Below are 24,696 nucleotides of genomic sequence, written 5' to 3'. Positions count from 1 at the left end.
GGATACAAAATTTTCGGGGAACTGTTATAATTAAATAATTTAAAATGCCTTATCAGCTAATTTTGGATGAAGAGAAATGGAGTGGTTTTCCAAGGGTAACAGGGTTCCACTGAATCTGATCTACATCTTCTTGATAAAGCTGAATCAGATTTATTTGATTGCATTCCTCTCCTTATATACGTTTCGTAATTTTCGTAATTCTGCGTTTGCCATATCTGTATAATATTTGGTGACAATTGGTTTTACATATTTATAGGGAATTTTGAATTTTACTGGATTTACCTTTCATTTCTTTCGTGTTTTTGTGGATGGAGTCCTAAATTTCTTATTTCTTATCAATAATAGAATAGATATATAATATACTACATAGTATATAATATACTACATAGTATATAATATACTACATAGTATATAATATACTACATAGTATATAATATATTATAGATACATGCAACAGAACGTATATATATATATATACACATATACATAGATTTAATTAATTGAAATTCATTGATATCGAAATAAATTACCTAACACTTGCGAAATATCTGCAAAGTAATATAAAAATAATTTATTTATTAATGGAATATTGAGTATATTATCTCCTTATTTAAAGTTAGTAGAATTGTATCTGAATGAAGTAACCCAGAAGAATTAAAACTGAATCTCGAAAAACGTTTTTAATAAAGAAACTTGAATTTTAATCATGAAAAACAAAAACAAACAAAAAAAAACATTTAAAATGAAATTTAATCAATAAACTAAGTAATTATCATCCTTTACATTAATTCAACTCACTTTAATCTCACTAATTGGATTAAACTCAAATTACCAGTTTGGCATCATACTTCTTACTTGAATAAAACACGAAACACCTTCGAAATTATTAATTATTGTTAATTGAACTGGGGTTGATTTGTTCCCCTTGAAAAGTTAATTCCCGTTCATTGATGATAATTACTTAGTTTACTGATTAATTTTCATCTTAAAAGTTTTCTTTTTCTATTTTTCATGATTAAAATTCAAGTTTCTTTTTTAAATTGTTTTTCGGGATTCAATTTCAATGCTTCTGGGTTACTTCATTCAGATACAATTCTACAAACTTTATATAAGGAGATAATATACTCAATATTCCATTTGTAAATAAATTATATATATACGCTCTGTTATATGTATCTATTATTAAGTTATGTTGCATGTATCTTCTTAAGTATATATGTAAAATATAAAATATCTACCTTTCAAATAATAAATTAATTAACAATAGCCTCTTCACTCCAGTCTTCATTCAAAAAATAATAATAACAATTCTGGACTGCGTCATTTCTAGAGTAATCAATGCCACGAAACTTGCGTAAGCCGGAAGACGTAGCAATTAGGAATCTTAACTTTGAGAACTAAAACTTTTCTAACTCAAACCAAAACCATCCTCTTCGTGAGCTTCCATATTGGATAACTACGCACTTTAGCTTCTGTCAGTTTAAAAAAAAATTAGAATAAAAAATGCCTCGAAAGCCAAATTTCTTATTTATTGTGGATCGGTATTTCAGTATTATTTTTCTTCTATATGGATCTACGTTTCTACGTCTCAGTTCCTACATCAATACTTCTTTGAAATTTGCTTTTATTACATTTTTCGCGGACAGGACAGATTCCTGTGTTTCAATACTCCAATGGAAAAATTTATTTGGCCAGTTCTAATTATTAAGAAATCTACAGGGCTTTGTCATTCTGCTTGCACAGTGAATCATAGGAAAAGTCTCGTTTCACCGAAAATACATTCATAAACATGCATTTGCCGCATTCATAAACAAATCTTCGTTCGTGTTCTGCGCAATATTTAAGAAAACACAAACGTGCTCATCTGCGATTTAAAAATTACTTTTAAGGTGAGGTTAACCACCAATACTTCAAAAGTTACTTAAAATCTTTCAAAGTGCATTACAGTCTTTAATCTATTTTTACAAGAAATGTTTTCAACTCCCGTAGGTGAGCTATTTTCGTATGCGTCAGTTTTAATATCGAACATGAGCTGAGATTGTCAATCGGGAGTGCTATTTATTCTGTATGTGTGAATCGAAAGTGAACAAAAATCTTATATGTGTGCTCAGTGAAACAAACGTATCAAAAGGTCTTTTTTTTAAATTTTACTTGCAGTGCTTCAAAAATTTACGTTTCGGATATTGCCGTTTATTAATTAATGCAATGTTTTCATAATCACCGAATAAAAATTGCAAATGATGTAAATTACTTTGAAATTAAGTTATGCTGTTTTTCTTATTATGTTGGATTTAAAAAAATGTTTCACTGTTTTATTAAGTTGACTAAAAGTTTACGGTATTGGAAATTTTAATTTTAATAATTTGATCCAATAAATTAAGTAAAGACTTTAAGTAATTTAAAATTATGTGCACACAAAAGCACAAAGACTTCTGGATTGAATATTTTAATAGGACTAAATATTTTAAATATTTAGTCCTAATAAAATATTCAATCCAGAAGAAAGAGGAGAGAGAAGCTAAAGTGCGTAGTTATCCAATATGCAAGATCACGAAGAGAAAGGTTTCGGTTTGAATTAGAAAAGTTTCATTTTTCAAAATTAATTTATTATTTGAAAGGCAGATATTTTACATATTCTCTCTTTTCAAGAAGAAAATGGCTGAGGCAGAGACAAGCTTTTTTAGAGAGAAAGGGCTTTAAAGCATATGCGAATGAAGAGAAATAATTTGAAAAATACAAATCCTGAAATTTTGACCAAAATGATTATTTACATAACTGCAAAATATGAACTTACTTTACAGAACTTATATTTTAGTTTGGTAATTTTTTATTTAGATTGAATATTTTAATAGTTTTGACTAATATTTAAATATTAAATATTTATAATAATTTAAATATTTAATATTTAAATATTAGTCAAAATTTGGTCAAATAAATATTGGTCGAAATTTCAGGATTTGTATTTTTCAAATAATTTCTCTTCATTTGCGTATGCTTTAAAGCGCTTTCTCTCTAAAAACGCTTGTCTCTCCCCCAGCCATTTTCTTCTTGAAGGGAGAGAATATGTAAAATATCTGGCTTTAAAATAATAAATTAATTTTGAAAAATGAAACTTTTCTAATTCAAACCGCGAAACCTTTCTCTTCGTGAGCTTGCATATTGGATAACTATGCACTTTAGCTTCTCTCTCCATGTTGCTTGGACGTAATTTCAATGTGCTCTCTTCCTATCGCAACAGTATAAAAAGATTTAATGTTCTACAATAGGCACGATTAGAGTGCCAAATGAATTGTGGCCGTAAATGTCAATTTAAATAAAAATATAAACTGCCTCGACTGATGAATTTCTTATTCATTGTCGATAGGCATTTCAGTATTATTCTTCTTTAATATGGATCTACGTTTCTACATCTCTGTGTTCCTATATCAATACATCTCTGAAATTTGATTTTATTATATTGAAGTCAGATTTAATTTGATTGCATTTCTCTCCCTATATACTTTTTGTAATTTTTGTAATTTTGTATTTCCCATATCTTTATAATATTTGGTGACTATTGTTTTTATATATTTATAGGAAATTTTGAATTTTACTGATTTTAAATTTCATTTCTTTCGTGTTTATGTGGATTTGATTCTAAATTTCTGATTTCTTATCTATAATAGAACAGATATGTAATATTATGCATAGTCTATCTAATATATATATATATATATATATACAAGAATAGAATGGTGTAATATGGTAAAGTAAAATAGAATTATTACTTTTCAAATCGTGATTTTTTGTACATTGCTAATCGATATTATTTTCTTTCCCTGTAGTTATCATATAAAGTGAAACTATTTCAATTCCTATGTGTGTTTTATTTTTGTATTATGATTAAATTATATTCTTCACGTGTCATGTGGTTATTATAATTGCCGAGGGAAATATATGAAATCAGATTTAACACTTCTATACAGTTTTTATTTCTTTTGGGTCTTTAAGTAAGTAGATGCATTAAGGCAAAAGCAATGGAATTTTATTATTTGATTTAGGAGCTCCCTTTCTGATGTTACTTCACTTAAGATTTCGAGAACGGCTGGGAAAAGAAATGTCTTCAAACTAGTAAGACTGTATTTAATTATTAAATTTACCATTCCATCTCTTTCAATTATTAATAATAAAGCAGTCTCGCGAGCTCTTTGCATCCGTTACAGTTGAAGATGCCGCACAAATACTAAGAACCCCCATCTCAGTGGATGCAAGATGTTTCTTGTATGGGTTCGTGAAGAGAGATTTGTATGTAATTTGATTAGAATTTCGCAGTATCTTTAAGTTATTGATAAATGGAAAAGTTCGGGAACTGCATTAACGTAGCCAGATTTTATTCGCCTTATGAAAGATTCTTAGAGTACGTAAAATGCACAAATATAAACTTGGGAGAAATAAACTTAATTGAATACCCCGTTTTTAACATCGTACATATCCAAATCCAAATATTTTACCTAAATAAAATGTCAAAATTTCATTCAATATTCTAGAAAAGATACTTTAAGTCATGTTGCAAAAAGCATTTAATAAAAAATATGTAAATCTGCATGAATTAAATATGAATTTATAAAACTGAATATGTAATCCAGTTATAATTTACATTAGTTATAAAATAAATATAAATATAAAAATAGTCTCACAAAATACATATCGCAATTTTAAAAAGTTCATTCGAAACATATTCTGTGTCTCAGTTGATAATAAAAGAATACATATAAGGCTCGATAAGCGTAGACTTTGCAATTCGTAATCTGTCATAAACTAATTCGTCTAGCTTTCCTGGCCAATCACTGTTATTGTTCTGAGAACCAATCAAATGTTAGTAACTGCCAGTAGAAGCTGAAATCATGTTTACACTTGAAACAATTCATTATTTTGCTTTGTTCTGTAGAAGGAGGACCTGTTTCTTATACACTGCAATTACAAGTAAGAAATTTTTTAAAAATTTTTAATATTTAGTAAAGAAGCAATGACATCAAATAAAAGAGTAGATTGGACACCTAGAAAGAGATGTAATATTATTGTGTTACGAGAAAGTGGTCTTTCCTATGCTGGAATTGCAAGATAGGTGGGTGGTTCAGTGACTACATCTGGAGTTCGAACGTTTTGTTTACGATATCAGGAGACAAATTACATAAAAACAAAGAAGGAAAAGGCTGAAAAAGGTGCACCACATCTATTGATGACAGAAGAATAAAAAGACTATGTCTCCAAGATAGAAAAATGTCATCGGTGGTCATCAGAAGTGATCTCAATGATGCTGGTGTTTCTGTCAGTTCAAGAACAATCAGGAGAAGATTAACAGATGTTGGACTGAGAGGTAGAATTCCACGAAAAAAGCCTTATTTTAATTTTCAGCAACGAAAAAAAAAGACTACAGTGGACAAAGGAACACATTAATTGGACAGATGATCAGTGGTCACAAGTTATATGGAGTGATGAAACTAAGATATCGTTATTCGGTAGTGATGGGCGAAAATATGTAAGACGTAGAATAGGAGAAGAGCTACATCCTGACTGCATTAAAGCAACTGTGAAGAACCCAGTTAGTGTTATGTTCTTGTCATGCATGTCAGCAAATGGTATTGGTCGCCTTCATGTCATAGATGGGACACTGAATGCCAGGAAATACATTGACACTTTTCCAGAACCAAAACTTCTACCTTACATCAGAGATCTCTTTCCCAACAATGCTTCGTTTATTTTTCAGCAGGATTCTGCTCCTTGCCACACGGCCAAAATATCGAAAGAGTGGTTTCGTACAAAGAGCATTAAATTGTTGTCATGGCCAGGAAACAGTCCTGACCTCAATCCTATCGAAAATTTGTGGCACCGTTTGAAAACTCTTGTCCGAATGAGGCGCCCATCAAATAAAAGGGAACTAATTGAGGCTATAATTGTTTCCTGGCATCGTGTAATAACGAAAGAAGAGCTTAAAACTCTTGTCAGCTCAATGAAACGTTTGATGTGAAGCTGTAATCAAAAATAAAGGGTACTCTACTAAGTACTGATAACTCACTGCAATAATCACTATCTAGTGTATATCGATAACTATTATCGTTTAACTTTCTTTGTATTGCAAATAATTGAACTTTGTGTTTTGTATTGAATTCAGTAATAAATTCTCTTTAAAATGATATATACAACTTTGCATTTTGTGAAACGTAAAGTTTTCTATATGCATACAAAGTTCAAAAACATAAAAATTTCCAAAAGTGTCCACAATTTTGGCCACCACTGTATACCTGATTAGAAAATGAAGTCTTTGTTTCCATTTTAATGAATATAAACAAAAGAAAACATATATTGATTTAAGCTGAATATATTAATTATATATTTCAGTGCTTAAGACTACGCAGTTTTAAGCATTGAAAGAACGTTCGTATATATTCTGCAGGTTTTCTTGAACATATTTTAATATGCTCACAGATTTGGCATATTTGATTACGGCAAAGCACACGAGGGCAATTAGCCTAAGGGGAAAGATGCCTTCGTGGAGGATTTTCTTAAAGAATTTGGCTCGTATTTCTGTAACACATAGGGGAAAGCACAAAAACGCCCATGCAGCCAGCTCATTCGCCTGGCATCAAACTCAGGCCAAACTACCAGTGTTCAGCGATTTTACGGCTCTGCCACTGTTAAACCAATTTTCTCAAACCAATCTACGTTTCACATTGAAAAAACCACGAAGACTCAAATGCAACCAGACCCCGCTCACTTGGAAACGAATCTTGGTCGGACTACCAGTGTTCAGCGGCTTTACCGCTCGGTCTTAGGTGAGCTTGTTCGTCTGTGTACGTCAGAGTAGCACCTCATTCAGAGTGCTATTCAATGAAATTGCAATATCATTAATGACATGCATTACAACACACATATTAATGGAAGTGGTAATATACGATAAAACTTGTAAATATTGAGGTAACAGATCAAAAGGGGTTCAATAGATAAAATATTTTGTATGCTTACCTTTCTATGGCTACAAAGAACTACACACAGAGTAATGTCGCCCGATAATTATCCTGATTAGTTGGTGCTAGAAGGCTATTCTAATACAGATTGTAAGCATCCAAAATGGGACAGTATTAACTCTGAATGCTAATGTATACTTTGGTAATCTTGACTGGAGACGGATCGAGTGACCTTGAAGTCTAAATGATATTTTGAGCATGCTAGTCACATAGGATATATTGGATGCTGAATGCGATATGGTAGGTAGCATTGCCCTATCGAAAGGAGCTTCAGAAAGGCTACAGAAAAGCGACGGAACTGATTCCAAGACCTCGCTACCTCTGATGGTTCATAAAAATTAATGATACAACCACCTGTAGATGGAGAAAGCGTGAATGACTGCCTGACTCAGTGAATGACACAGTGATGTTTGTACTAGAACCAATATGATGGCCTAGGAAGAAAGCTTCCAGGAACCTTTCCCACTGCAGCGACGAACGAAGACCTACCAGTCAGGTTCCCAGAGACTGGCATCGTCATTTCGAATCGGAGCAAAAATCCTTTTTTTTTCTTTTATATCAAAATTATTTTTTTGAAATGTATAAAGATGAGAAAATTATGATTCTTTGGCAAAATATCCTTCCCCTTTACTTGCTTAATAAAGAGCTTCCAATAGATACTATTTTCTGAAAATGCATGCATATTCTACAGTTTATTTAATTATAAATTCTCATTTTTGCATCTGATGATCCTTTCTGTATCATAATATACTCTCCAAATGATAATACGTATAGCGAAAATTTAATTTTATTTCATTTTAAGGGGCAGAATATGAATTAGGTTAAGAAATACTATTAATAATCAAAAATGGTAGTAGCCAATTGGTAACTTCAAGATGCCTCAGATTATCTTCATCAAACAGTAACAAAATTAGCTTTATCCAATGAATATGATGTTTGAAAAGGTATTCCGGAAGCAAAATCGCTATAAAGTTCTTAATGAGACTAAATTAATGAAATCTAATGGATTTCCCATAAACTAAGTGTGAAGTTGGTGTTTCTTGCATGGGATAGATTCAGCATAGTTTAGTCTTCCAATGGCGTAACATGGCATAAAGTCTTCCAATGGGAAATACAGGCATCTAATTGAAATACTGAATGAATCACTAGAATTCATTAACCGTGGAAAATTTGAAATATGGTAACATTTCGGCAAACTGCTGTCAACCTTCTAAATTCGGTATCTGTAAGATAATTATTTACGAGATATTAATTGTGGTAGGCCTGATAGCGAAAGCTTTCATGTAGTGAAAGTCTGCATCAAACAAGCTAACAAAGGCTGTCATGAACAGCGAAAGCTTGTATGCAGTTTTAAATGAAAAAAAAAATATAGATGGCTTTTTAGTAAAATTACATTCACACAGTATGCAAAGAGGATACGCTCACAAAGTCCGTCGAAAGCCGACTCGAAAGTGATAAAAAAGACATCGAAAGGCAAACCTCTATCAGCATCAGTAAGTTCAATTACAACCCATCCACTAATAAAAAAGCGTTGGTGGAAATGTGCCTGGAATGTTAGATTTTCATTCTGGGAAATGAATGAAAGATTTCCCATTCCATGTTAACACTAGCATTCTTTCTTTACATGTACAGGAAGTAGATATTGAGTGACATAAAATAACCAAACAGGCCTAGCATATGCGGTAAAAAGAATGTGAAAGAATATCAACTAAATTGTGATCGATGCGATATTAATAAGAAACAATTCCTTGTTAGGACAGAATTATTATTTCCGTTATTACTAGGGGGAAAGAAACAGAAACTTACAAGGACACTCCTTCTTGAAATTTTGCTTGCTGTACGTGTTGCTAGTTGTGAGAAGCGCTTTTTATATAAAGATCATTTGAGAAGTATTTAATATCTACAACTGCATACTTTGCATTAAGAAGTCTTTCTGTACTGCCTGCATAGCAGCAAGGGCAATCAAATAGACCTCTATAGTTTCACGGATAGTTTTGGAAACAAGCAAAAGAATAATATGATTTTGAAGTGTTAGAATTAAAGTTTTTCTTCAAAAGTAAACTTAAAAGTTTTCATTGATTTCAGTTTATATTGTTCTGATTTTTTTTTGACATGACTCGGAGACTGCTCGGGTGGCAGCAATTCTTTTCGCGCTATGGTCTAGAGATTGTTTGTTGATAAATCAATGACTATTGTTCAGACTATCACGGACCTGTTCCTCTGTGCAGGTTCAATGAGAAAAAGATCGTGCATGAAAGTCTGTGGCTGTCATGAACTGCGTCATACGAGTACCGAACATGTTGATGCCTAAACAGAAGAAATGTTTACAATAACTGAGCATAATAATGGCTAATAAAATTTCATTTACGTCTACTTACAGGAGATGAAATATGACTGTTGCGATGAAATGGAACATGGTGTTGGAAACCCCATATATTACTCCAATCTACAGGGAAGATTTTGGGCATAAATGTTTGGAAGGCATGGGGATCCTTTAACTTGATTTTATATCACATAATGCCACTATTCCAAGTACTTTAGGCTAATTTTATTGCTTAATTTCGACAAGGCATAAAAGAAAACGCCATTATAAATTCAGTAGAATTTGATTTTCTGTTGGTTTTGCACCAACGTCACGCAAGCCTCATATTTTCAAAACTCTTACTCAGTAATGCTGATTTGAGCTACTAATTGCCTTTAGTTTATACCACATTTGATTTCAAGTGATTTTCATTTCTTTCACACGCTGAAGCAATATTTTTCCGTTTCGTGTTTCAGCGACTATGATGACTGTAGAATGCATGTCAGGAATGCTTTGAAAGATGAGACAAAATATTTGTATTACTATATTAAATTTAAAAATTAATTTTCAATTTAAATCTCAGACGACAGACATAAGTTTGAAGTCTAGCATGTTAGACTTAACGTATCGAATGCTCCCATAAAATGTTGCAGAGAACAAGAACCTTACCTGAATTATTCACGCACCATAGCAATTTAAAAGGGAAGAAAAGCAAGTTCACAACTTACATTTTATTGTTTGAAATTCGTGTATTGCAGCTAGGTAGCAAATAAGTTCACTGTTTCTAAAATAAATTTACTAAAATAACTATTAAATTTCTTAAACTCAGGTGTTAGGATTTAAATTTTCGACTAAACATGATCTTTATATGGATTTGGTTGATTTAAATTTCAAATGCACAATTAAAAACACAAGTCTAGATGAAATAAGATTGTATGGAGATTCAGATTACCTTCTCTTGGCCCGGAAAGCGTCCTGTCACATTCTCCAAAAAACACAGTAGCTAGGTTGATGCCTTTCTGACATGAACCACGCCTCATTTCGCAGTCGTTCCTGTAAGTGGTTCCATCGCTACCACACACCGGATCGTAGGCATCTGGGCAGTCGAAAGCACAGATGCAATGACCACCTTCGCATCTTGCACCGTGCTTGCAGTGGACATTCTGACATAGATCTGCAAAATAAAGAATAAAAAACGAATTTCAGGATTTATATCTCGTCAACTTTTGTGTTGAAACGTTATTAGTTTACATTTCAGTAACATTAACAGATTAGTAAACAGAATTAGATTTAATCGAATCCCCAGTATAGAAAGTATAAGTAATAGATTTTAAGAAAACTACAAAATTTTTAGCGCCTTTAAGATAAGATATAAATATATATTTTAAAATAAAGTAACTTTGCATATGATAATTGGTTTCGGCACAAACAATTGGTTTCAATTAATAAAAATAGCTTGTGAAAAATTACTTTTTTCCAGAGAAATTTATGATTACAGATGCTCCAGTCGTGAAACCCGAAGAGTTTTCTCAATTCGTCTCGAGTTGCTATATTATAGATTAATCTGTTAGCTGCATAACGTTCCTATGCTAGTATTGGGTCTAAATGTTGCTTAAATGTTCCTTTTATGCAAGGAAAATAAAAAAAATAAATTAAAAAAAGATCTAAAGAAAAACAGAAGTATAATGAGTATCTATCAGTGCTCGTATTATCCTATTACAACTAGTTGGTAGAAACGGACCATAAGAAAAAAGACACTGAACTACATTCATAAGTCCTAGATATTTTGATATGATAAGAGACTGTTACATAACGCTGAATATAAAAATGTTGCCTCTCGTCATTTTCAGCATCTTGTGTTTAATGTCTATGGATTGTGACCTTGCAATTGTTGGAAAAGGTAAATAAAGAATTAGGAACTGGTCTCACAAGTCTGTTTGCTTACATTCAGTTTTTGAAGTATTGGGACACGCAATATAATATATGTCCATCTATCGTTCCATCAGAGAGAAGTATGAAGGTTGATTATAAACTGAACGGCTTTCATTTACGAGGGAAATTGTACTAATCTGTGAAACGTCAGATACTGGTTGATTAATGTTTTGAATTGGAACCACCCGCTTCTTGAATTTATACGTTGAAAATTACGCGAATTAATTAGAAGTTTCTAAATAATAAGCTAGCAATATGAGAAGGATATTTATATCTGCATTTATATATCTGTCTACCTAACTATCTCTCTGTATATAAAAAGATACAATACCATTAGGATATACCTCTTTTTGTATATACACTTTGGGAAAGATGTGATATTTGACTTCCCAATATGTGATAAGGATCTTTCTCGCTCATATTTTGATTATAATATACTTTCCTATGATGAATTTAAGTAGTTTGCCCCTCTTTCGATTTTATGCTTGCATTTAATGAACGTGTGAATAATTATCAGTGGCAAGCTAGATCGCTCCCTTTATGAGATTGGTTACTTAAAATAACGCAGCTCCTCTCTACATTTTAAGAAGTAATACTCAGAGGTGCGTACTTGACAACTCGAAGTATCCTTTAACTTATGGTTTTCTATATGATACAAAAAACTTAATAGAGTGCTATAACTAACTACAAATAACTCTCGTATCTATTTTTTTCAAACGATGCGCATTTATTCAAGTAAGAGGTATGTAAAATAAAGAAATTATATTGAATACATTTTAAGAAGTAATACTCAGAGGTGAGTACTTGACAACTCGAAGTATCCATTAACTTTTTCTATATGATACAAAATTTTTGGTTTTCTATATGATACAAAAAACTTAATAGAGTGCTATAACTAACTACAAACTACTCTCGTATCTATTTTTTTCAAAAGATGCGCATTTATTCGAGTAAGATGTATGTAAAATAAATAAATTATATTTCCGAAAGCATCTATTGTATGTACAGGATTTTTCAATTGCAGATACATTTTCTTTTTCAATTTTTGTCATCTATTTCTCATGCGCATGCGCTAGCTGATGGTTAGAGGTAAACTCACAGTTGTGTCAAAAACAATGAAAAATAATATTGCTTTTCTGCTACTATACAGTAGGATGGGCGGCCATGAACACAAAAAGAACTCGATTCTGGAACAACAAATTAAAGGGTACAAAAACATGTTTTTCAAGAAATTTCTTCGAGAATCTTATCGTCAATCCCATATTTTTTCTTTGACATATTGAGACAATTCGCATACCAAAAGAAACTTTGTTTTATATATATATATATATATTTTTCATTTCTGTTATTTTGATGTAAACCAGGAACATAAAATATGACATATATATTCTAGATTAAAATTCCGTTACTTAGTGTACCTAGTGTATTAGTGTACCTAGTGTTCCGTTACCTAGTGTATTACATTGGAACACGTTGGAATATTCATAGCCTAGAATAATTTCAGTAGCATGTAAACATAATAATGTAAATGCCAATAAATATTTATCGAATTTAAAATCATACTAAAGATTCCGTTCATCATGGAAGAATCCTTTAGAATTTACAGGGCATTTCTGGATTCCTTCTTTTATACCTAAAATTCTATATGCCAAACATATGTAGTATATTAACCCGCATGTAAGGAACATACTGCACAAATTTTGGTTGCTTTTAGATATTTGCAATATCGCTAAAGGTCTCTCTCTATATTTACACAATCCTGACAGGTACCTTTACAATTATAATAGATATCGAGTTTTAATTTGACGAAATTCTTTATTAAAATAATAACAGCAAAAAACAACATTTTAATGTTGCATCATATAATTGCTTAATGTCTTTTCGGCTAGAACTAGGATCGCGACAAAGTTAACAGATATTAAAATTTATAAATTTTGAAATCCATTTGTGTAGCTCATGATGTTTCATAATTATTGAAAGTGTTAACACAGGCCAAAATGAGAATATTGTAAGATCACTGTCACTTTGGGAAAGATGTGAGAGATATATAAGGCTTAGAAATACCAGCATATTCATATCATCAATAGTTGAAGAATAAAATTCAAATCACGCTTTTAGAAATGTTATTTATTTATTTTCTTTAATTTACTCAAGATTTTAACAGAATATCTTGACATATTAAGTACTCGTTATGAAAGTTTATGATAAAGTAAGGTTTAACCTATTTTCCGTTTGAATTTTCTAATAATTAATTTGTAGTAATTAGCATAATATCAATATATCATTTAACTTTTAATTTCTTCAACTGAAGTTTTCCAAAATTTGTTCAACTATTTGTTAATTCAGTATAGCAATTAAATATACTTTAATTAAAATAAACCATTAGGGTTCATGAAATAGGAAATTTTAAACAATCAAACCGTACCTTCGCTGAGATTCGAACTAAAAACCTTGCGATGTTAGCTGGACGTAATTTTCAATTTTGCTACAAAGACACACGGAAAAGGAGGGAGAAAATACTTCACACTTTTGTTATTTTATGTGCTAGTCAGGGTTTTTCACAAAGCTCCTTCATTCGTTATATTATTCGTTTTATTTTCAGCTTATCTAATACCTTCTAAATTTGATCTATTACTAATTACATTCTTTTATACGAAAAAATACTTTCAGGAATTTTTAACAATTCTGCAATTTTTAATTTTTGACAACAATAACTCGATCTGTTTCTGCGAAAATTATCACAGATGAAAATTATATTGTTTTAATATATTACAGTCTTTTGAAACTAGGTTGTAACAGATTTGGTAAAAACATTTGGAATTGAGAGAGGAAAAAAAAAAAAAAAAAAAAAAAAAAAACACAGTTGGAAATAAATGTTTACGAGGAAAGTGTTTTCCTACTTGATGCTTTGAATATTATACGAATGAATGAAATAATTATGCCCACAACTCACTTTAAATATGCGATAAATAGGTAAGGAACAGAAAGAAGAAAACGGAATGATTCCGCGATTCCTTAAGAAAATTAAATATTAAATTACTAGCCTATAAATTATTCAGTTAAATTATTACGTAAATCTGAGAAGGATAAGGAAGTTAATGGCATAATTGTATTATAATGTGAGAATGATTCTTCGAGGATATACATTGGAAATGTAAAACGACATAAAAATTTTGTTGTAAGACATAAATACTTGAAAAAAAAATAATACTTGGAAAAATTTTGAGCTATTGCTCAGTGAATTTCCCTACAGTGAATTTCCTCTCCAGTGAATTTCCCTTCCGCTTTCCCACCCACCCACCCAGTACGACTTCTTTTAATACATTCTCCTGCATCACCAGTTTCATTGCACCTATTTCTTAAATTTTGTTAAAATTTATTAAATATCGCAAAATTTATGGACTTCCTTATTGATAAAAAATGTTATGAAATGAAGTCATAAAAATGGCAAAGAAAGCAAAATTAACATTCTGAATATATGTTGTACAATTAAACAGCAGCTCGAATTAAGGGATGAAATGAAACATAACTGAACTTGATTAAATTCCAGTTGTTTCCAATTGTTCCAATTCCAATTGTCCAAGATAAATACCAATTGTTTTGCAAGATGACCTGATTTTAAACATTAGCTACTACAACGTAAATTCAAAATAATGCTTATATATGCATGCAAATCAAAGTTAATGAAGCATTCTGAAATAAAGATAAGATTCAGGTTTTAGACTGCGTTACAAGTACGAACTCCTGTTAATGGTATCTTGCATACATTTATCTTGAAATATTTACTTACCACATGGTCCTCGGGATCCAACCATAACATACTGCTCTTTCTCACATGCTGCTACTCTCATTTCACACTCATTTCTGTACGTCACGCCATCTGTGCCACAAATTACTGCATCCACCTATCACAAAAAGAAACACTTGTTTTTGTAACTTTTTGTAACTTACATACTTTTGAAAGGAACTGCTTATGCCATAATACTATTGATATAAATAGTCCTTAATAATTAGGAAAAAGATATTCACATGTCTTAGTTAAAAGCTGTTTGAAAACAAACTTTTTAAAAATAGTCTCTTTAAACAAATGGCATGGCCTTGTTAATTTACACGTTTTACGATGATTTGATACTTCAAACCTTTCAAACCTAAAACTATTACAAATTTGTGGAATCTACAACGCTCGCTTTAGTTTTTAGTCATAAATGAAAAACATTTCTTTGAGGTCAATTTGATCTTATTCCACTTAATTTCTGACAGCTTAATGATTAATAACAACGTACCCTTTCAAACAGATTAGTTTTTTTGCTCAGCTCTTGCAAAGATTAATCATTAGTTCATTTAAAGTACTTTGCTTACACAAACTAGCAGAAATATTGTACAATGTTACGTCTACAATCTAGAAAGAAGTTATACTAAATTTAATGTTTAAGCCGATAAAGCTAACCTTCGAACAGAAATTATGTTTGCAAGACTAGTAATGTTAACACACATAGTTATGTCAAATTTAAATGTAGTACCTTCAAAATGTTTTCCCAGTTATCACTTGCTGTATGAAACGGAAAAAATGCAAATTTTTCAAATGTCGCATTTTTCTAGTTAAAGGGAGAGCCTATAGAGATATTGGAGAGATATTCCAAGGAATTTTGGCATGTCAAAGTATTGTTTTGTTTCCTATGTTGATCTGCATAAATGGTCGTCACACAGTTAAATATTAATTGCATACAAAACAATACAAAGTTAATATATTCATTTATTTCCTTTTCATCATGAAATACTTGCTTAGGATTGATGTAAAATAGCATAACTGAGTTAAAATTGAGAGAAGTTTTTGTATAATGACATCTTCTACATAATCATATTAACAATAAAGCTAACATAGTAAAAAATAATAAAATCTAAATCCTTAAAAATCTGAGTTTTTCAGTCAGTCAGTTTAAGTTTTAATTTGCTTGTTTGTAAACAAATGCTTGAAAATAATCTTGCGTCTATTCAAAAGATGTTCTAGAAACTATTTTTTAGTGTATTATTATTAAAGATATATTTGAAAAAGCACTGGACAACTGAACACATTTTCAAAATACCTATCATATCTCTTCTCATTCCATCTCGCCGCCAGCCATTTTGTTTAGAGTACACTAAATACCCATAAATTTGAGTTATACATACATATAAAATTTATATAATTGAAAATAATAAATTATCATAAATTAGTTAAATTTTAGTTTTTTTCCTTTAGTTAAATTACCAAATGTGTTTAGTCTTTTTGCAATTAAAATAATTGCAAAAAGACTTGAGAATTATCTAAGGTATTTGCTTTAGTTAACGCATAGAACATTTTCTTTGCAGGAATGCTTCTGCGAGGTAAAACCAAAAGGAAACTAATCTCAATTACAACATATTAAGAGAAAGAGAGGACATTAAGAAGAATTATGAAGCCTTCCGCAGAAGTTTCTAGTATTTTTCTTTCGGAAGAAGCAAAGTATTTTGTTAACGAGCACTGTAGATAATAAAAAAGTGTAATATTAAGTGTTCATAGATGGTGGTAATGAATTTAAAGCAGATACAAAGGAAACGGTCAAATATATTTTTTCTGTGTAACAGTCCAAGAATATCTATAAATCATTTAATAAAGAAACAATCTACATTTCCTTTCTTTTTCCTAGATTTAATTGGGTACTTAAATGACTTTTTTTTTCCACTTGAGAAACGTTTTGTTTTTTGAGTTGGATGTAGCAGAAAATGTGTAATTACAAAGCATAACCACGATTAAGAAATGTCATATAATATGGGGTTTAACATTTTTTTCCGAGGTTTAAAAATATCATTTAATGCGTTAGGTGGTTACGGTGTTGACTTTGCTCGAGGAAAAAAGTAAAGTTAGTGGGAGTTTAATATTAATTTTTACGTCACAGCAGAGTATGTTTGTTTTCTTCTTGTAAATTAAGGTACTTAATTATCAGTTTTTTTCTTAACTTGTGAGATTAATTTTTTAATTGAAGTACCCTTACTTTACATCTTAATTTTTATTATGAATAAAATTAATTATCTGACTCATTATTCGCATAACAGCTACACGTAAATTCACAAGCAGAACGTTATTTTTTGTACCATTCGATTCATTTATAGCATTTGTGATTAACGTTTTAATTTATTAAACCTTTTGCCAAACTTCGTTTCTTAGAATGCAAAATTAAGTTTTGATACATAGGGCAAATTAAACGGTATTCGCTACCTACCTAACGTAGTTTGAGAAACTAAAAATCTTCTGAATCCTGAAGGAACATAGATAAAGATTGTTGTAAAACAACATTACAACGGATTTAAAATAAAATTCTCCTAATGCCTTGTAAATGTGTATGTTAATTTAAAATTATTCAAAAGAACACTTTTAAATTAATTTAGATTTTGAATTGATTTAAAGAAAATCTTAAGTGCGTTCTTCTTAATTTTCAGAAGCTAAACACTTTTGTAAAAGTGGGAAGCGCAAATAACTAAATTCGTAAGGAAATTTGATTGGAAGAATAAAGAGAAAATGAGCGTAGAGCAATCTGTTGTGGAACACAATAATAAAGTACGAAAAAAGTTGAAATATTATAATTTTGAAAGGCACTTGAAAAAACATGTTTGGAATTGAAAAACAAAACTGAAGAAGTAAGGTAGGGTAAACTAAGTCGTAATAATATTAATAGCAATTTAGTAGTATTAAAAGTTAAGTAAAAGGCTTAATTTTCTATGAACGAAGTTTTAAAACCTCTATTTCACCGACTGAAGAAGGTGCGTTAATAATAATTACAGAATCAAAAACAAAATTATATTAAGTAAGCAGCCATATTTTAAGCTGCTCAGCATTTGTTTACATCTCGTTTTTAAACACAGGATTTGTATTTTGTTGCCACGTTATAACGCTTTCTTCATTTGGCGAATAAATGCCATACTATACTGACAAGAAATGCTATAAATTACTCAATAATTAATATTAGAAGTAGAATCTACTGAAATCAAAAGAAGAATTTTATTTGAAAGTAACAATATGTAATAAATGAGTCAAAAAATAACTTGAAAGTTAAACCTAAGGATAATTCAAGTAATTTTATAACTGACAGAAGGATAATGCGATTTAAGAGCAAAGCTATTATGGTCATTTCTCATAGCACAGTCTATTTTACGATGACGAGAGAAAAATCTCTGAAAGCTTTATGAAAATCCGTGAGGAAAAATCCTCTGTCAATGACAACTGATTTAAAATAATTGAATTCAAAAGAAATTTTATGAAGAAGAAATGTTGAAGTATCCTATACACGTATAAGAATTTAAAACGATTTTCCTATATTTAGCAGGGTGACATAATTTAGCCTAAGCGGGAAGCAAACAGAAAAGCATTTGCTGTAAACGACAGTGATGAAATGATACTCGTCGGGTATAATTCAAAAATCAAGCAAAGGAAGATAATTATTTGCGTCAGTTTATAAAGTAAACAAAATGTGTATCAGTCGAATTTATGACAGGTCTCGTTTGATGTAAAATTACCTTTTATTTATGTTTCTATTAAAGAATTAAAATGTCTTGAAATCAGAGTTCTTCGTGAAATTATCTTGATTGCGATGAAAATGCTTTAGAAGTTCACCAATATAGCAAATTCAGAAAAGAAGAACGCTTTTCAAATACTGTAAACAAACAATTCTTGAATGTAAACGTAAGCAGATATTCTGGAATGAAGGGTTGTTTGGTGCTAGTAATTATTTTAGAAAATTAAATGCGTCTGTTCCTGAGAAACTTTAATGAGAGAGATTAATACTTTAAGTTCATTATGTGTAAACAGAATTTCCGAACTCTGATTTCAAGACATTTTTATTCTTGTTTAGTTGAAGCATTAATAAAAGGGAATTTTACATCTAATGACGCCATAATTGAGTGATAGGGAGAGATGTCCTATACTGACAGATTGAAAAGTCGTTTTTACACTGTAAATTGTCAAATGGAAACAAAGAAAATTTTAAAGACAAATATTTGACCCAAATTCATGATACTGTCTCTAAGTTAGAAACTATACGATTAAACGGAATTCCAAATTTGGGAAAAGCATTAAATCTAGCACTGGTATTAATGAATGTGTTAAATGACTTCTTCTACTTAGCGTGGAGTATATGAGGTGACTTAATAGTGGCTTTTAACTTCGAAAGGTCAAGAGCTGAAAGATTTCTAAAGATCGAGCACAACACTTTCATGGCTGTATCAGTTGATGTGCTTTTGTCCATTACAATGGTTTTACCTCCCTTACCAACATTGGAAATAATTATATTCTGATTAGAAGGAATTCATATAAACCCTTCTTATTCTTTCAAGATAAGAAAAAAGTTATTTGTTATTATATTTTCATGTGCTGCTACTCAAATAATATATACGATCAATGATGATAAAGTCCCTTTGAGGACAAGCATGATAGAGCCATTCTTCTAAATGTTGCAAACCAGCGATCTTTTGACGTAGATAAGATATCCAAAACAAGTGATCTTATCTTTTGGTGTAGATAAATGATCTTTTGAAGACATTAACAGGATATTAACATGACGTTCATGAGGCCATTCAAACTCCTTGTTTAATGTCCTGGAGACTAGCAATTAATTCCTACTATACTCCACCTACGTATGCCAAACATTTAAACATCCATATGCACAGTATAAACTATGTTATCTTCTAATTATAAGCTGAGATGTAGAGGTATGATTTATTTTCAGTATTGTAAAGTTGATACTAATCTATTTTTAACGTAATTCCGAAATTTGTAAGATCGCCTCACACATTCTTTGACTCGAAATAAAAATGGTATTTAACTTTATGAAATATTAGCTACTTTAAGTTTTGAGCCGTAATCTGACAGATCGGCAAAGTCAGATAAAATACATTGTAAGTTATTTTAGGTTTAGATAAACTTTATGAAATATTAGCTACTTTAAGTTTTGAGCCGTAATCTGACAGATCGGCAAAGTCAGATAAAATACATTGTAAGTTATTTTAGGTTTTAGTTTGTAATTTAGCAGCAAAAATGAACAAATTATGATTTGAAATAATCACTTAAACTGCATTTATTAACATTTGAAAACAACTATTATTATTTTTCTTGTGACAACTTTCATCTAATAAAAAGAAAAAATACAGTCTTCACAAAATACAGATTTATTTTGCTAAGATCAAGTAAAATGTCTGCTTTCCAGGATACGTGAAAGAAGTTGGCTTCATGCCATGTAATGGAATTGCTTTTATTAGACATTTGAGCTACGAAACCCGTGATTAATTTCCAGAGCAAAACATATGTCAAAAGCCTCGTACACAAGCCATAAGATTAAAATAATAATAAAAAAAATAAACAAGTGTAATAAAAATGGATATGCGATGGGCACCTTTCACGACACTGCTAGTTTAAATCCATAATTATCAAAGATCTTCAAATCTTAAACCAAGCTTTTCATTTTACATGAAATATTCTTTTCAGATAAATAATTGGATATAGATCAAATTTAATAAATGATTAACTGGAATAGAAAAGTTAAGCTTATAAGTTCAGCAGCTATTCAAGACGAAAGTTTAAAACGCACACAAACCTAATAAATTCTGCAAAATTTTTACTTGAAATGGTTGATTTAGGGTATGAAAATTTTCAGGTTTCTGAAATAAAAAGGTTCACCATAATCTATATATTTCCGATATTATAATTTTAAAAAATTGGTTTAAACGCTTATGAAACTACGTAATAATTAAATGCATCCTTAAAAGCGGTTGTTAATATGTCATGAGTGGCAATATAATTCAGCATCTCAATAGCAGATGTTCAGAGAAAAATTTTCATAAAATTACTTTTAGGTAACCTGAAAAGTAAGAGTTATTTGCAATCTACTGAAAGCAAGTAAAAAATGCCGCTTTATCCTCTTTCTAGTTTTGCTTTCGCGAAACGTATTCGAATACCTTCCGGAGCACAAAGATATAAAAAACCAGCATCTTATAAATAAACAATTACCTTTACGCAGTTTTTAGGGCAAACGCATCGTCCAACTCCTTCAGAATCACTTTCACAGGCAGCGTAATATTCGCAATGCTTGTGTTCACATCCACCTAGGGAGAAAAACAAAATTTTCTCAAAATTTCATTTGGACTTTTCTCATATGTATGCATTTTTTGTTAACATCATGTTCCTATATGGAGTACAACATTGTTTTGCGCATTTTATGGAAAGACTATAAAGCTGATGGGAAATAACACCTGCTTTACTATAGCCAGTCGTAACTCGTACAAGCAGGCTGGTATTTACAAACAAAGAAGTAATAAAGACAAGCAAAGCTATGCCTTTTTTAGTGCTTGTCCCTATCTTTACGAACTTTATGAAGCATCTGTTTAAGTAATAAGCATGATATTGACCAAGCTTGGATTAACTTAACGACTGAAGTATCTTAATCACATATAGGCAAATTTGGTGGAACAATGGCGTACATTTGCAAACTGATTTAAGTATAGGTTGAAGAAATATCATTTTTCAAGATACTTTGCGCTATTCCGTGCTTCCTGTAGTTTAAGACAGCATTTACATCTTCCTAAAAAGTTAGTTCCGATTTTCAATATATTTCTTCTTAACATAAATAATGATAACTATGAAGCACGGAGATAACAGCTTATGATACCATACATAAACGCAATGGAGTCTTATATCTGAATTTACCTGACACTTACCAGGATTGCCCCAATTTTTTAATAGCACATGTCCCTCTCCCCAAATTTTCAGGATAACCTATGACAAGAGGTAGGTTTTAGGATCTTTTTCTTCTTTAAATAACGGAAGTGACTTCGTCTCAATGCATAATTCCAAAATTAATGTCACTTTATAATACATTTGCCCTACTTATTTATCTTCTGAATTTAAATTCCCTAATGTGAATAATTAGTAGTTGTGCACTTTAAATGCATGAACACTTTGCAAGATATGAAAAAATGAATTAATCTCGTTTTGGAAAGTCAACGTCATTGAAATTTATTCATAAATTTATCACTAAATAATGAAAATTCGCTTATAATACATTAAAAAGCATTTCCATAAATTCTAATGTAGAACATTTCGATATATATGTAAGATAAAAAACACGAAAGTCAAAATTACAAATTAAATTTTCATTAGCCACTTCATTTCTAATTTTAATTTGGATATTTTTCCTTTCCATCCTTTACATAACGATGAAGACGTAGTTAATTCGGAATTTTTTCTTATGACAACAGTCTCATATATAAATATAAAAAAACATAAATATTACGTTCTGAACAGCCACGATTAGTGTGTCAAGTATTTTAGAGAGGCAAAGTGTTTAACAAAAATAAAATAAAATATTTAAAATTTTCCCTGACTGCAAGTTCCAACTATTTTGTGCTTCAACATCTATTATAATCGAAATCAACACTCTCGAATCATCACATACATATTTTAAAATTTGATTTATAAGATAGTGTAAACATAGAGGTATTACATAATAACAACTCAATGGTTGCAATCACGCAAAAGTTTCCTGTATTGGGAAAACAAGCAAAATCGTGTTTCTAAAACAAACGTTTTATCCCATGTAAGCATTCTGATATTAAAACTACTAAAGTCCAGGATTATTTTGCACATATATATTCTGAAAATAACATTTAATATATCGGGGAAGCAGTCTACTTATTTGTACATTTATTGATTTCTTTATTAAAAATAACGATGGCATGCAATTTTAAAAACATTTTGGATAGTTTCTCACATGAAGTTAAGCAAATCTATACCAAATTCAAATATAATATCTCTATTTTCATTTGAGTGAACATAAAGTATAATATAATATTAATTTTTCGGTCTTATCCTATTTATATGTATTGTTATAAGTATCCTATTTATACGATGGAAATTAGACAAATTCTTTTGATTTCATAATGTGCTGCTTGTTTGTTCTACATTATAACTCTGTTATTACGATATAAGCCAGTTATTTACTTTCATTACTGAATTTCTATGGTCATTGCAGTCTATATTAAATGGCACCGAAGTAAATTTTGCAATTTGTTTCACAAGACTTTGTAGGGTTTATATTTATTTTAACTAACATTTATTTTAAGTTTAAACTATCTTTCCTGTCAATCCTTACTTTCCCCTGGAACTGCCAATGCCAGAATATGTAAATTTGAGTAGAACGCGCAAGGATTCAAATTATCAGCGGAAGTAGTATGATTTAAATAGAAGGAAACAAGTTCGGTGAGAGAGAGTTATTCTTACTTAGCGAGCGCGGAGGTAGTTATAGAGATTTGAAAAACCCCGCGTTGCGGCCTATGTGCTTGGCGGGAAGTAGTTGCAATTGTTCCAGTGAGCTTCAAGTCTGCTGAATTAGCAGCCGTATTGTAAAACGCGGTGAGTTAGTTATTTGAGAGAGCCTCGTAGTTAGAATATTGTCTTTAATTTCTTTTCAGGTTTTTATTTTTATTTTGACTGCCGAGTTGGCACCGTTTGTAAGCGTCAAGAGAACGCAATTGTAAATTAGTACGTTGAATAAAAAGGGACTTAAACCCTTTATAAGACTCTGTGGTTTATACAAGCTTTCACAGTCACCTCTTGGTTGCGTGCTAGTTAGAGGCGCGCAACGTTATAACTTAATCAAATTCATTTTGAGGACTGATTTTATATACCTGTTTTAATATTTTGAAGCGCAACTTTTACTGTAAACATGAAAGCTTTATTTTAAGTGAAAATATCAGAAATACAGGGATAGCATATTACAGCAAGAATATGCGAAGGCTTTCACGTAATAAACCGTTGTATAATATTAATTACTGTGTTAAGCAATTATTCTTACATAAGGGTTTATTATGAGAGCCATAATTTCATGTTTAAAATTATAAATAACTCCTTACAGACCATAAAAGAACGTACACTCTCAAAGTCTCATATGGTTTTAAGTCAAAACATAATTACAATCATTTTTATTTATGGCAAACAAGACGAACATATGCCGCTTGAGAAACTAAACAAAAAAATTAGAATAAAAATTATAATAGAAAATCAGATGAGTGCACCACATGACTTCCTTGTATGTTCTATTTAATAATACACATTTTTGATGCACTTCCTATAACGAATTATTCTGACTTAATTAATTGATTTTTCAAGGTAAGTTGAAAATGACATTAAAATTTCTAAATTTTGATATTAAATATCCAGGTTAATTTTTATCATATGAGATTCAAGCTTCTTAGAATAAATTTATTTTTGCATAACGAGCATAAAACAGTTTCAGATAGATGTATAGGAACCAGGGATCGTATTAAAAGTTAGATTTTGTTATTTGTCGAACATTTGACACAGCTATAACATGAATATTTTCGTCTTTTAAAACACTTCTGTCGATAGAAATATAAGGCTAGGACCAACGATTGCGAAAATAAAAGCCAGGTAAA

General features: G+C 30.6%; 1 protein-coding gene across 2 annotated transcripts in view; it reads right to left on the bottom strand.

Moving 5' to 3' along the window:
• The window catches only part of LOC118203430 (agrin-like), a 686,914-nt gene that overhangs the window by 279,223 nt on the left and 382,995 nt on the right, over positions 1-24,696 (bottom strand). For both annotated transcript variants that reach the window (XM_085810654.1, XM_085810655.1), the window contains exons 5-7: positions 21,254-21,348; positions 15,029-15,143; positions 10,259-10,480 (exon numbers count right to left, since the gene is read on the bottom strand). In XM_085810654.1, coding sequence (XP_085666780.1) covers positions 10,259-10,480; positions 15,029-15,143; positions 21,254-21,348 — 432 coding nt within the window. The remainder of the gene's footprint in view (positions 1-10,258; positions 10,481-15,028; positions 15,144-21,253; positions 21,349-24,696) is intronic.

This window comes from Stegodyphus dumicola, chromosome 2, assembly GCF_044657685.1.
Source record: "Stegodyphus dumicola isolate Sdum_Otavi_A_Nest chromosome 2, ASM4465768v1".
NCBI lineage: Eukaryota > Metazoa > Arthropoda > Arachnida > Araneae > Eresidae > Stegodyphus > Stegodyphus dumicola.
Note: the sequence above shows the minus strand (reverse complement) of the source record. Positions and strands in the feature narration are given on the sequence as shown.